This window comes from Pocillopora verrucosa, chromosome 4 (assembly GCF_036669915.1).
Source record: "Pocillopora verrucosa isolate sample1 chromosome 4, ASM3666991v2, whole genome shotgun sequence".
NCBI lineage: Eukaryota > Metazoa > Cnidaria > Anthozoa > Scleractinia > Pocilloporidae > Pocillopora > Pocillopora verrucosa.
The window spans coordinates 15756729-15771962 of record NC_089315.1 but is presented as its reverse complement, the minus strand read 5'-3'; the positions used below and the strand labels follow the sequence as shown (position 1 = coordinate 15771962).

Sequence of the window (15234 nt, the reverse complement as noted above, 5' to 3'; positions counted from 1 at the left end):
CAAAATTACCTAGCGTGTATGTTGGTAGTTGGTTTAAGGGCATTTTCTTTTTTAAACGGGCTTAAGTATATATCCACCATGGATTTTAATTTTCCCGCGTACCGTAAGATATCTGGGTGCCTTAAAGGATACGCACTCAGTTCGATAGTGATGAAAGAAAAGTAGATGAATTCAAATGAGTTTTTTTAGCAAAATATTCTTTTTTAATCATTGAATACACTTAAATCAGTTGTTTTTTCACTTTTTCTTAAAACACAATAGAAAAAAAATTAATTATTTCTTTCCCTCTAAGTATCAAAAATCGAATTCAAATCGATCATTTGGTTATTTGGCCTGTCACTCTCCGCGATAATTGCTTAGAAGGTTTTATGAAATTTCTTATTTTGAGTTGTATAACTACTTTTCTAGTCTTCGTTGTTTCAGTTCGGAGATTGTGAGTGTTTAATTTCTATGCGCGGTCGTTTCGTTTCATTCGTCTTGTAGCGTCAATAACAAAGTTTTAAAGTAGTCATCTAGAAGAGATAAATGGTTGAGAATGTTTGCCACCCCAAAAGTGTGCGACGCAAGCTCAAATGTATGAAGTAGATCGTCCTTTCTACTGTCTTCGATAGTCTTATGCAGCTCTTTCAGCGAGTTTCTGTAGAAAAATTGAAACAAGAGAAGCAAATCAATATGTCAGAGTTTAGCCACAGTATGTTTGTATTATTTATCGTTTTTAAGGATGATAGAGGCTGAAAAACGGGAAAAGCCATCTCTAATCATACCAAGCTAAGAGAGAATCAAACGGAGGGACCCTTAACACGATCCTAGATTGAATCATAGCAAAGATTTCTGAGAATAAACACTCTACGCTATCCCGGGTTGCTGTTAGTACGATATGTGGTTGCTTTGAGACAGACCCAGGTCGGTATTTTTAACGCCGAAAAAGACAAACGATATAGGCCACAAAGATTTCAAAAACAAGAAAATTACAAACTCGAATATGTAGGACGGAATGATAGTAATTGATGATCAAGGACATGATTTTAAGCAAGAAATGCGGAATAAAGGTGCTTATTTGAGTGGATTTGCCATTCCGGCCTAGCTTTTGGGCTTTTGAGTCTGTGTAACATGAATAAATTGAAGAAGTTTTGAACCCTTCTACTCGAGCCAGCCTGCATTTCGATAAGGGTTACCTAACAGAAAGGCTTGATCCGACTTGAAAATTTTTCATGTAAACGCTGATAAACATTTGAACTAAAAGGGTGACACTTTGCGGTTATTCAAACCGGGTAATTAAATAATAATAAATTTTAGCTCTTTATAGAAAAGCGCAAGTATCTTTTGATATTTTGCAGTGTACCCGATTCTCATCGTTCGAGCAGTGTTTGATATCTGATATGTTATACACGGTGTTTCTTTTATATATGATACAGCACAACTGGCTGAAGATTTGCCTTGCCATCATGTAACGTACGTTTCCAGTTTCAAATTTAACCCCTTGAAATACCAGTAGCATTCTATAAAAAGGACGGTCCACCCTGAACCGTCTCTGCGATGATTTCCAGGTGAGCGATGAGTGTGATACAAACAAGACATCATCTTTTTGTTGAAACGGTTGCTCCATACGATGTCATTTTCCCCTATTCCAATAACCAAATCTAAATACATTCCCTAACTGTCTCAGAAATGCTTACTGTTAATACTTGATCGATTTGCTCAACGATTTGTTACACTGACCTTGTTATTTCAACATCCACAATTCTTCTTCTGAGTTTGAGTCTGCAGTCCTCACAGTTCTCTACCTGACAGTCGTCGTCCTTATAAGCGTCGACCGTTTTACGAGCCAGCTCTGTAAGCGGTAGATAGTCCCTGTTCATCTTCTGTATTCCTTCGGCTAAGACTTGCGCCTCACCCTCGCAAACGCGCGAAAGAATAGTGGGGCGCGAACGATTAGCGGTGACGATGTTGTTTTTGTCCAGGAGAACCCTCCCCGATGACTTGGCCTGTCTCACGTATGATATCATTTCAACTCGTGTTAGTGTCTCCGGCGGGTTCATCCGTCTTTTAAGCTCTCCTAGGCTGATGTTAAACTTTGTTTCTTTGAATCCGGGCAGTGAAAGAAGCCCGTTTACCTGACATACCGCGGCGTCGTCATCACGGGCAGGTATATCTTCAACACCGTTTGGCTTGCGAACTGGAAACGGTTCTTGATCGGAAACAGACTGCGGAAAGACAGAACTGTTATCGAATTCGTTTCTCATTTGTTGAGGCTTTTTCTCAGGGTAGCTAAAATAATCCATGTAGTTTCCAATAGGATTTCTTTCTTCTTCATCATCGTCATCATCCTCTATCGTTTTCTCCGCTAAATTCTCACTGTCGCATCTTTGGTCGCTCTCTTGTTCAGAATCGCTCAGATTTTCCATCCGCTTTTCGAGTCTTCCTATAGACGTAACTTCATCATCATCTCCATGTGCGGTCGAGTTGTGATTGTTCTCGCGTTTCTTCATTTTAATGACTGTTTGCAGTTCTTTTTTCGAATCTGAAGTAATAGCCCTTTTCCTGCCATTTGTGACGGCTTTTACGATCCTGTTAAGACGCAGAATCTTTGCTACGTCTTGGGGACAACGACGCAATTTCTCGGGAAGAACCTCTGTGTTATCATTATCTATTTGGCTGCTGATCCCTTCGAAAGTGTCATCTCCAAGGTCAGGGGACATTCGTTCTTCGCCATCAACGATTTCAACGCCTGTCTCTTCCCTAAACTTAGTGCTGCAGTCTTGGTTTCTTGCTTTTAGTTCTTCATGGCAGAATATGACAGGCCGAGCTGATCTTTGTTGCTCAATGCAGCCTTCCCTACCACAGAAACAATAAAAGTTTCCTGTCCTGTTAAAATCGGTTTCATCCGCGTCCTTGAATCTCTCCAAATTGTCTTCGTCAACGTTGTGAGTAAGGTTACCCCTGGGCAGAACGTACGATTTGTTTGCGCGCTCCAAATTGTCGTGGCCCAGCGTTTGTGGAGGTGGGGAACGTAGTTGCTCAACAACGGCAATGTTGGACTGCGCCTCTCCGTAAGAATACTCATGAGTGCGAGCCCTTTTAGGAGACAAAGGATGCGAATGATTGACTTCTTTACCGTTGCCGAGAAACCAAGACTCTGACGATCTCCTCCTGCCTGCGTTCACTACCTTTCCCTCTTGTACTCTTCTGCAGCGGATCTCGTTGTACTGCATGAAAATGGTTTGCTCTAATTTACGCGGTTTAGTCTGTTGAGAATGTGGTCGCTTCCGGTCTCTGTACCACTGGTATTTCTTCCACACTGGCTCCTCGTCCTTCCTGTGGACAGCGCCCTGTTCTGAATTTATTCCAGTTGCGGAGACCCCGTTTTGATACGTTTTGGGGTCGTTTGGCGATGAGCCATTCACTTCAGGCCCTTGCTCTTCTTGGAAACCATTGGAGGTATTCTTACTTCTGGGTTCACTTTCATTTAAGACTTTTGTAACACCGTTTCTGTAAAGGGAAGGCTCCCTATGACTAACCTCGTACAGAGAGGACTGTTGCCACTCGTGGCGCAAAAAATCCTCGTTGCTTCGTGCTCTAAAACGTGGAACAACAAAATTTTCCGGGTAACGTGAAACCATGGTAGGAACTGAACCATAATGGCTGTAAACCCTCTTAGAGGTGCAAGGAAGATCATCAGCATGTACAGTCGAACCTTGATGGTTTTTTAGCGCTTCGAAATGTAGATTTCTCATTCGTTCGTCCGGTCGGAACAACCGAGAACCCGGTACGTGTAAGGTTGTGTTTGAGACAACAATGGCCTCAGAATGCGACCTCCTCTCAAAAAAGGGAGAATTTGGTGAACGAGCCGCGCTCCCAGGTGGGGAAACATCTTCTGAATATTCTTTTTTCATGTTGTCTGGCGAGAACTTCTCGGTGAATTGGTGGGGCGATGCATTATCCTGGGGCGATTTACTTCGCCTGTTTCCTCTCGGCGAAGGGCTCCTGGCTGAGCGAGGCGGCGTTGTAATGTTATAGTTTTCGTCTGTTTCTTGCTTTATAATCCGGTGAGGATCAATTTGCGAGAAAGACACGTTCCCTGAGAAGAGAGAAACAAGAAAAATTAACTAAAACTCGTTCAGTTATATGTTGGGACCTCGCACAGTCCGTGCCAGGCCTGTGAACTACAAACCTTAACTGTCCAGTTGGTCGTGTGTTCATAGTAGACCCATACTGAATTCCCTAAATAATTTCTAATAATAAGTTTGCTTCCCGGCCATCGCAATCAGACAAAAATTTAGTTTTCATTGATGTTACTTTAGGATATGTGAAATAAGTTTTAACAAAGACGAATATTCGGTTAAGAATATATGAAAGTCATATCATATCATTCACAAAGACGAATATTCTTGAATGAAAAAAGAAGGATGAGTAATTTTTCTCTTGTTTTTGATTTTGTTGTTTTTATTACAGTTTTAACAATGGGAACACACCAATACTAAGGCACGTTTATTATTTTTCTCACGATGTAATATAGTTACATGCGTTGGCGGGTTTGTTTTTAGTCGGCAGGCAACCTCTCCTCTATGGAGCAAATGAATGACGCACGTGCTTGAAAAGTGACTGTGATAAATTGTCGTTTGCTTTGGCTCTGAGTTCATATGTCTCAAATTAGGCTATACATAGCCCATGACACTTTTTTGAGCAAAATTATAGTAATGATATCGTGCTTCTGAAAATTGGATTCCGTGAAGAGCCATAAGAAGACCATTAAAATCTAATTATGTCCCCGATATCATGGAGCGGTTCGTATCTCATAAGATTTTACGAAACCCAAGCCATTTGATTCCTAAGCGCCTTAAAAATACACCTTTCAAAATGCACTCTCTTTAAGTGTACTCTCTATAAAATTTAATAAAAAGGGTATTAAATTATACGAATAATATATACCAATACCAATAAATTGATTCGACGAATTGCGCAAACATGCGTGTTTATGTCCACAATTTTTAATAAAAATAACAAAATGCTGTATTGTCGTTCGAATGCGTAAAATGGTTCGTTCCCTATTTACTATATTTATAAAACGTTTATATAGTTAGTCTCGGTAATAGTGAATTGATTTCCATATGAGGCAACTCAACCACTTCAAGTCAACAACTGATCTAAATTTGAGATACTGAGGCTAATACGTCCGTTAGATCTGCAGGAAATTAAGGTTGTCAAAGGCACTTTGGTTTCCTTAGCAACCTGGCACCTTTTCTCGTGACTTAAGCCCGTGGATCGTATTTTTTATGTTTGTTTTCCTGAATTTTTTCCATATTACGTAAAACTGATATAAGTGATATTGTCCCGGGAAAAATATTTTGAAAGAATCAAACCAAGATTACATTTTGGGTTTGAGAAGCGTAAATGAGTGGGGATGTTACCTTGTAGCCAGTTCAAATCTACAAAATTTAAGGAGCAAGTTGCGGTTCAAAGTAGGTTTAATTTTCTTTTTTGTGAAGAGCAAAGCTTAAATGAGACATAAAACTTGTGCAGGTAGCTAATGTGTTGACTTTTCCTTCACGTCTGGTCGATAAGGGGAGTGTAAGACTTTTGGAGAATCTTGACCACTAAAGCTAGATAAATAAAAATTAAAGCTATGTTTTGCGTGATTTAGAGTATTAAGGAATTTCGATTAGGTGCATTCCAAAGGATGGAGACATAATATTTTCACCTTTAGACTTGATAAAATCTACGTTCTTCGTAATTCAACCGTGGTTTGTCAAGGAAAAGTCAAAGGTCGTGTGAGTACATCTGTGATATTATTTGAGTAAAGTGATGTGTTAGAATCTATTATTATCAAAGACATGTGTTAGAATCTTTACGAGTCTCAAAGAGATGGGAGTTGTCTGATCCAGTGCCTCTCGAGCTTAATTCAAAGGAGACATCATGTCAGTTGTAAAAGCTAGAAACTTGCCAGTTGTGAACAAAATACTTGCAATCTAAGTCTAGTTTTATACATCGAAAGGCAATTAGTTTGTAGCCGACTTAAATGGTACCGACCTACACGTTGTTTGTTAAAAGTGGTCCCTTATCTGGGGGTCATTATGCTATAGTAACGTGAGAGCAAATATTAGTGGCAAAGCGTACATCTGTTTGATTGAGACTAGACGAAACGAGCTCAGCAAAATATGATAAATTATCACATTGATATGGCAACTGAAGCTACAGTAGAGTACAGACTGTCAATATTGACAAGAAATTTTGCTTAAAACCCCACGACCCATGGATCACAATTCACTGATCTGTGTTGTCAAAAATGTTTTTCTTGTTCGCGTTGGCTTTGGCTTCTGCTGTAAATTCCTTGGTTTCAAGTTAGATTTTTGTTCCTCTTCTTGAAAGTCAGGTCTCCTACTTACGTAGATGCAGATACATTTCACAGTGCATTACATGAAGGTTCAAGCGAGACTGAAACAGAAGTCTGCACGATAAAGGTGAACGATATATTTCAGACGTGAAGTTTTTAAATCAGATTATTTTAAAACCTTGACGATAACCTGTCGACGATGTGTATATCATATGCTATTAAATTTAAATTACTAATGTTGTGAAAAGCGCACACGATCATTCCATTATGTAGTATGTGGTTATTAGAGAAGGAATCATTGTTATTGGCAAGCCTATGTAAGAATGTGTTCTAGTTTGTGGCACCAGAGTTAAGTTACACGGCATGGGAAAATTTAATCAAGTTCGAGATCCTTAAAAAGGCCAACAACTGAAAACTGCTTTGAACGAAGTGAAATAAGTTGTTTAAGGGTGTTTCTTTACCTCCCTTTAGACTTGTTAAACTTGTTAGCGAAAACAGGTATTGCCTATATATCTACAGAAAAACACTTCAGCAGAGAATTCAATGCATACTATCAATTTATCTTCTGAAATTTGTTTAGCAATGAAATGAATCTGGTCAAAATTAATCATTAAAACTGTAGCTTTAACTGAAAACAAAATGTGCGTGATCATTTTACGCTTCGTTAACATGGCCTTCTAATGCCTAGATAATGGAAGGCTTACAATTTCTATTTTAAGCTTTGTTTTCCATTGTGAAAAAGATACGCCAAACTTGATGAAGTAATGAATTCCTGAGACAAAAAGTTGCCTCAAATGCGATCAGGCAGTATGTTCACAAATCTTTTCTTCTTTTCTCGCACTATAATTCCAGTTGAAGAATATCTCTGCTTTCGAACGACTGGAAACTTCTCTTCGATTTTTTATTGAATCGGTTGGTTATAAAATGAAAGGAAAATGATCTTTTATGGCTGAGACAAGCAGTATATAAGTACTCAGTTTAGCGTATATTTAATTCATGTAAAAAGCTTCACTACTTAGACAGCTGAATGGTAACAAGTGATTTCCGTTTAAGAGGCTTCCAGTGAACGAACGTGTCGAGTTCAAGCTAGCATACAATGAATGTCTTCGTGATTAAGATTTATGGCCTTGTAGGAAATATTTGGAGCCATAAGATTAACCAAAATCACGGGCGAACTTTCCAGAGGAAAAAAATAAACAACTCTTTGATTTATTATCTACTTAACAGTCGTGCGGAAGCCAGATATTTTGCTAGAAAAGTGCACAATTCAGCCATGTCCTTCATTTCACGACAATCTAGAATATATAACTTAAAACGGTACCTTTGGAATTTCATTACCCTTTCCAGTCTAGATCTGCTTTTCATGTAAACATGTTTACAAAGAAAAGCGGTTGTTTTTTTTTGTGCGTGTTTTTTTTACCGTGGAATAGATTAGAGTAGCAAAATGTTAGGAAGAGTAGTATTTGTATTGTCTTCAGATGTATTTGACGGGCTTCATCACGATCTCACCATAATTAATGTAAAAAAGCCTGAGATGCAAAATGAGTAAACACTCGTTTCTTATTTTCCAATTCGATAGGTCTTTTATTAAATTGCAGTGAATGAGAATGTGAACGTGACAGAGGAGAAATTGTTCAGGGAACCGAAAAACGCCTCAGGCTTTTTATTACCTCATGCGGTATTGTGAATTTTAAAGCCCTAATTTCGCTTTCATCATATTGTGCACAAGTTTGGCACATGACGAATGAAAGCAATTAAACGACTATAGCCTCCTTAAGTCAGCCATCCCTAGCAACAGTTTTTATTTGAGGAAATTTGAGTTAAGTTCTCACGAGGGTTGTGCTTAGCTGAAAAGGAAGAAACCAGCTGGCCGACTAGAGCCTAAAGCTAACTATCTGCCGCTCGAACGTATCCGCCGGTCACATTATCACGTACGTAAAAAAGCTTTTAATTGGTTCAAATTTTCTGAATCACTATTTCCCTACCTTGTGCAGTTTCATCTACAAAGCTCGTTTGTTGTCTGACAAGGTCAAAACTTTCATCATTTGAAGCATTTTTCTGTAGCTGCAGAGAATCCACCTTCCCTAAAGCCCCTGTACAATACGAGAGGTGACTTTCTCTGTCTGTCTTCACCCTCACTGCCATCTTTCCTTGAAAAACAGTTTGCGAAGTTAAACTCCTTTCGTATGCTGCAAAAAACGCATTTCATCCAGTGAGCTACCACTGACGGAAAATTGTTATTAGAAATTTTTAAGCCGCGTCCTTTGTCAGCGCGGGACGTTTTGACAAAAGGACCTATTTAAAATGCTCAATTATACCTCACTCCCCTTTATTCAAATTTTACAAGTGACAGTCGGGTATTGTGTGTAAAGCAGGCCTGATTATGCTAAATTGGCCGGCAGCTCTTAGTCTAGAAGCCGTTTGCATATTTAACCCCCAGGAGACGTTTATTATATGTGCCTTACCAAAGTGTGTGTCTTTATAGCCTCGGGAAATACAATGCTATTCATGGAGTTATATTTGGTTGTCTACACGTCCTGCTGGGCGGCTCGCAAGCTAACCAGGGCGAGTTCAAGGTGGCTTGTGCAAACAGACTTGCTAGGTCCTTCCACTCATTTCGATAATTATTTCAAGCAAAAAGTGCCTCTAAGTTAACCTATAAAGTTGAAATCGTAAGTCTGAGTGAGCAAAAGACTTCGCGTAATCTTTAACATTTTTTGTGGTAAACTACGCTATTTTTACACGGCCTTTTGTGGAGATGATGATATTTTTCAAATCTGTTAGATGTCCTATTTTCCTCGCCGAAAAAATCTGACAATTTCTAATCTTTAAGCTCTGTGAGGGCTACTTCAAACCACTTACGTTTGACTGCTTGCTTTCTCTGAAAATAAAATAGATACTGTACTTGCAGTAAAAGTTTGGTGCTGTTTTGCTGTTTGGTTATTTATAGAAAAGAGATACAAAGCATCCTCTTGTTGTAAGACACAATATTTTAAAGAAAAGTTCACTATTGCTCTCATGTTACCATGGACGAAAGTCCTACTTATATTGACTAACTTTCGTACTTAGAGGGACGATGTAACTATCCCATGATATAAGGACATTAATCAACAAACGATCCATCTTGACCAGCGCTAGAACCTTCTTCAAACTCTAAAACATCTTTTTTCATGTTAATGCATGAACGCTGGCATGTTATTGATATCTTGCTTGAGGCTATCTTAAAAACGTTGATCAAAAATCTATTCATTCAGTTATTTCTCTAAAAGCTTCGCGAGGCTGATCCAGAAAAAAGAAAAAAATTAGTGCTCGAAGTTCTCCATTTTAATTAAAAGTTTCCATTCCGACGCATTTCAGCTTAAAGATCTCTGAACATGGAATCTGTAGACCAAGGATTTATTGAAGTAAGTTATAAATTTTCTGCGCCTTCAGGCATGTCAGCCTTTTTTAGACAAGTTATTGGCATTAAAATGCTAGCACTCTTAACATCTCAATAGGGGCCCAAGACACCAAGGCGTCAAACTAAAATTGGTGTCATTGCCCAAGTAGATACTCTTTAATCGGATCAATCAAACCATGCACGCACTTGACAATTAATTTTTCTCAGTGGTTCAATGTGTTTCTTCGTTCAACTTTCAGTTTTCGACGCTGAACTCATCAAAGCCTGCCTGCGGCAATTTATTTATCGTGATGCTATTCCTAACTCCTGTTCTTTACCCTGGATCTGTTCTGCTAAGAACTAAACGAACTAAATGCCAAAATAAGAAGAGAAAGATGTGGATGGGAAAACAAACTAACTACAGAGAATGAAAAGAGCGTCAATACAAAAGAAGAAAAATAACTGATAGGCCATGCAAATGCATCAGAAACTTCCGTAATCAACCACGCAAAATAATCAGCCCTGTGGAGGTGGTGGCATTTGGCGAACAAATATTCGATGTTCGTTCACCTCCTCGTTAAAACACTATGGTATTTTTAGAGCAAGCCGCCAGCGTTTCCGAGGCACCGTGATTGAATGTTTTGGTAGTGCCCACAGCATTTTCAGCCGGGTGCATGGCGCACACCTCATGCTCTTGAACCGGAACATGACCAGTCTCTCTCTGCGACCCTTTTTTTAAACCTCTTTCCATTCACTCACTGAGCTTTGAATAATTTGTTATTTCTATATTTCAAGAAAATCGTGTTGTCTGGTTGGGTTTCATCGGAGTTGATGTAATTTATTGGGTCACCTCAACACAGAAATGTTAATGGTTATTCAGACAGGTAGCATAGATTAGTTTGTGAGAAATTCTACGTTAGGTTTTGATTGACTCTCTCTGTGACGTCCTTTCCATATTTGGCAGGAAAATATCTTACCTGAGATATCGACTGAGGATGGATGAGGATCAAGTACAAGCCCAATGAAGGGGAAGTCACGTGGTTGAACCACGTGACCTTCCAAACGTTACTACCTAGCTCAATCTTTGGATCGATGAGTATATGTCAGATATTACGAGATACATTTTCGCACAACAAACGGTTTTAAAATTACGACAATGATTTTGATTGAGCGACTGTAAGGAATGTTTATCACTTATTAGACTTCACATTCATTTGTATTGATGCATTTGAACTAAAGAAGGTTTACTTAACCTATATACTCTAAGCAAATTACAATTGCCAAAATGCGAAACTGTGAATTAACCGCTATCCTCCATTACAAATTTTATAAACCCAAGACCGGCCCGAGAAAATATGACCGATGTTTACTTTAACTGTATTGCGTTTAAAGCTGAATCCGCTGTAGCCCGTGAGCTGGGGTTTTTACTAGGTAGGCTTCAACACGCGACGGTGGCGAAGCCTTGAAAAACAAATATGGTAAGGTGTAAAAAAAACTCTTATTTACATAATTTCTTTTACAATCCGGCTTCCTTCTAAATTGAATATATTCGTTGACATAGTTCCTTCGAAAAACTTACGTAGAATACTAGATAATACGGTCTTATCAACGGAATAAATATTGTAAATTGTGCACCGTTTCAGTCTCTAAAGCTGACTTTTCGAGCGTTAACCCATGCTTCGTCAGAGCTGTTATCAACTCAGTTGATGACGCCAAATTATCTTGTAATACCACCCACCGACGCAGCACAACCGCAGCACCACAGTTTCTTTAGAAACAGACCCCTTTTATTAACAGAGAAGAATACCTTTTGCACGGAGAGCGAAAAAAAAAGAAGAATTCGCTTCAACTCAAAATCCCGGGGAAGTACATATTAAAGGCCTTCACTCAAGTTGAAGTTAACCATAAATAATCATTTGTGTGGGTAATTTATCCATGCGAGTGCTTTACGTACATGAGTTTTAGTCTTCATCACATGTTCAAGACTGAAATTGAGACACTCAAATTTGTCTGATAATTTTGTTAATTCCGCAATTTACATGTCTAGTAAAGATGTAAAATTCATTTGTAACGTGCGTGAGACAGAAGCAATCTTAGTTTCCAAAGTGGATTGATTCTCTGTTTACCCATTGTGAGTCCTGCAAAGACCTCCTGATACCCCCTGGGTACGTCAGGATGTATTTTAGCTTTCTAATTTTCCTCTATAACAAATACACTGATCACGTGAAAGACTTAAATCACATGACGTATTAAAGAAGTTCTATTATCCAGTCCAAACGCGTAGTTTCGCTTGGAAATTAAGCTTTGTTCAAGCAAGGAAAGTGATAAGTTTGAAGCAAACTTTTAATCATTAGTTACCAGCCAAGAGATTATTACCACGTAGTTGCACAAAAAGAAAAAAGTGAAAGAAAAAAAAACTGTTAACGTCCGAATTATCAGCAATATTCACAAAAAAAGGTGCTTTCACTCAAAAAAGCCTAGAAAATCCGAGTACATACTATGCCCGCCTGTGTTACACATTTTCTATGCAGTAACATTGACCGATATCTTCACATAAAGCAGGTTTTGGTGCGAAAGTATCGTGCAAATGTCTATGTTGTTCTAAGATCTGATGTCGTAATCATGCACCGTGTTTTGAAACGGGGATGATATGTGTAACCTGAGTGGAAGTGGAGAGTTACTTCGAAAAATATTTCGTGACGATCGACAAAGACACCTTGTTATCCTGGCCTTATCGCTGTTTTGTACGTAGATGTGAATATCACGAGAACGAAAACAGTTTCTTAGACGCAATGATTTGAATTAACTGCACAACTGTATCTTCATTTAGCACTGTCTTACCTGCTTAGAAATCTTCTAGAGTACCTGAGGCTCAGCTGGTGCCGAACGAGCATGGACAACACGGCCAACGAAACTACAACACAGGGTAAATCGACATCAAACGCTCGCAAATTGATGCGCCTAATGTCCGGGGGGTTTTTTTGAGATGTGGGTTTCGCTCTGCTTTTCGTCGTAGAGAATACTTCACTGATGCCCTCAAGACAAAAAGCCCCAGGGCTAACGTTTTCTGGAGACAAATTATATTTTTGATAGCACTTCAGCCGACTTTCAGCTGCTTTCCTATGCCTGGAGGACTAAAGATAATGTTTCATAGGATCTATGCCTGAGGCGTTTTGAAAATAAGTCGGGTACAAATCACGCGAAGACAAAACTAGCAACAATGCCATCTAAAAAGAGTAGAACTGTCATATTTCCCTTTGTAAATGATTATGGACACAGGCCGCGTGAAATATAGGCTATGCATCTTCGGGCTTGCAAAATTTTCTGTTAAAGTTACAATTAACCCCAGCTCCATTTGAGTTCAATGTTATTTTACCTGGGGCGAAAGACTGAGTTCATATGAATGAAGAATTTTTAATGAGGTGTGTTTGCTTATAATGAGTGACAGAGTGACTGACGGCAAATTTTAAACATAAACGGAAATTGTGCCAAAAAAAACCATGGTTGTCGTGTTCAATTTTTGAAGGAGTTGGGAGGTCCGAGTTCGAAAATTGTTGCGAAAAAAAAATACAACGACTTAAGCTTCAGTATCCCCTTCCATCCACCTGGTTGAAACTGACGGACTCGAAACCTCCCCTCAGTTTCATCTCTTTCGATTTACATGCTGCGTGATTGAAAAAAAAATGTTGTGACTGACCTCTGCTAGTCAAATCAATATCATTTTCAAGATAGATTGTTTTCCAGATTACTTGTGCTATTTCTGATATGATAGAGGTTCGATTTCATCGATGTTTTGTTCCGAGGAAACAGCCCCCCCCCCCTTTTTTTACACTAAAAGCGTTAGCGGGCTATCATCCCGTAGGTAAACCACAAATTGGATCATTGTTTGTGAATTTTTCTGCTTTTTTACCGGCCGGGACCTCATAAAGTGATCTGCAAGAAAACGTTCACAGATAATGGTACACTCATGCTTAATACCGTCTTACTTTCTTCAACTGAAAATTCTGCTTTGCTCATGCGTAGTTGGGTCCACGCTCGTACTTAGGAAATGACAGATGGCTACTCAGTCTTAGCTTTTAGAGAGTGATCGATTCCCTGAAAATAATAAGGCAAAAAAAAAATTAAATTGAGTGATGAAACAGTCATTGCATTGGGTTGTTGAAAAGTAAAGAGATTTGTCAGTGGTTCGCAGATGAAACTTGAGGACCTTAAAGGTGACATAGATCGATCCGCTATACCGCCCGCAGACTCCGCAATCTCCTTTCATCTGCAGTTCAATCATTTCCGTTTTTAAGTACTTTTAAAAGGAGACCTTTTATTTGATAAGGCATTTAGTAATGTATTTTAGAATTGTAAATTTTACGTCTAACTTTATATTTTGTCACAATGCGCTAAACATGGTACAAATAAATTTTTTTTGTTGGACGTCAGCATCTGAGCAGCTGCACACCTACCCCTCCCGTAACACAACAACAATCAACTAATAACAAGTTAGTGTTTTAACGTTGAGTTTGGGGACGGGTAGGTGCGCAGTTAATTGCTTAGATACTGACATCGATCCAATGTTTTCATACTGTTATTATTATCCTTATGATTATTTTCATTTCAGTATTATTAGTTGCCTCACATTTTTCAAATAATTGATCTCCTAATCACAAACAGATCACTATATTTTGACCAACTTCGTCTAACGTGTAACTGCTGACTGTTCGTTGAGAGAAATCTATCGAGAATTTGCGGAAGAAGCCAAGAATCTTTTTCACACCGTTGTTTTTTTTTTCTTTTGCGATGGAATTAAGGAAAAGTAAAGAGATCAAGAAGTACAATTTATTTACGCTTGTAACCTGGAACAGGTCGAGGAACTTCTGAATAAGGAAACCCGGAATGAAAAGCATATAAATTTACAAGACACGAGCCCTCTTGTGGTTATTAACGTAACGTAACACAAACGCCCTGATGAGCCACAGGGGGCGCTTATCAATTTGCAGGGTTTCCATTTAGGGGGGTTAATTGGATAACGGGGCTTCTGAGAGAAAGGGGCTTATTAGAGGGAGCCAGGGGGGCGGATTATTGTAAAGCATTGGTGAGGACCAATGTGCCACTCGTTAGTTTTCCTCTGATTGTCGCATTAAATGTCTAAATTCAAAAGCTATCAAATGCTATTTAGAGGTACACTGAAACGCTAACTGGCCAAAATCAATAACGATACATGGAGATTTGTTTAGGTGGGACGGGATAGGGGGGAGCTGTATTAGAGAGGGGAGAGAGGGGAGAGCTGAAAAGCTTGAACCTTTAAGCGAGCGACTTAGTGAAGAGGGATTTTTATTGCAGAGAGGGGCTGATTTGAGTGTTTATGGTATGATGTTATTCAAAGCGATTCCTTAAGACCTTTGCACGTGCTCAAGCGCACAAGAGGACATTGTGTTCTCTCTTAAGACCAGGTGAGACCGTTCTTGCAGACAGATGCTCAATGGTAGATTCCTTTTAAGATAAATTTCTTTCCCTGACAGCGAGTTAATTTAAT

At 39.0% G+C, this 15234-nt stretch overlaps 1 protein-coding gene and 1 long non-coding RNA gene across 3 annotated transcripts; one reads left to right on the top strand and one right to left on the bottom strand.

The window, feature by feature from the left end:
- Positions 1-248: 248 nt before the first annotated feature.
- LOC131795955 (uncharacterized) lies at positions 249-8943 on the bottom strand. Of its 2 annotated transcripts, XM_059113604.2 has the most exons (4): positions 8797-8943; positions 8317-8520; positions 1720-4078; positions 249-637 (listed from the first exon to the last, which is right to left on the bottom strand). In XM_059113604.2, exons 2-4 carry the CDS (start codon positions 8474-8476, stop codon positions 469-471), a joined length of 2688 nt encoding a protein of 895 aa, XP_058969587.2. In that variant the 5' UTR covers positions 8477-8520; positions 8797-8943; the 3' UTR covers positions 249-468. The 2 variants fall into 2 exon arrangements, with proteins under 2 accessions (XP_058969587.2, XP_058969580.2); XM_059113597.2 differs by lacking the exon at positions 8797-8943 and having other exon boundaries at positions 8317-8616.
- LOC136280204 (uncharacterized) lies at positions 8109-12193 on the top strand. The gene is made up of 3 exons (XR_010717177.1): positions 8109-8262; positions 9689-9735; positions 9971-12193. It is a non-coding gene; the product is annotated as an uncharacterized lncRNA (long non-coding RNA).
- Positions 12194-15234: the final 3041 nt, after the last annotated feature.

Excerpts from the sequence above, each read along its gene's own strand:
- LOC131795955 (XM_059113604.2), bottom strand. The coding sequence starts at position 8,476 with ATGGCAGTGAGGGTGAAGACAGACAGAGAAAGTCACCTCTCGTATTGT. Across the intron at positions 4,079-8,316 it reads TGTAGATGAAACTGCACAAG|GGAACGTGTCTTTCTCGCAA; the intron begins GTAGGGAAATAG and ends CTCTCTTCTCAG. Across the intron at positions 638-1,719 it reads GTGGATGTTGAAATAACAAG|AAACTCGCTGAAAGAGCTGC; the intron begins GTCAGTGTAACA and ends ATTTTTCTACAG.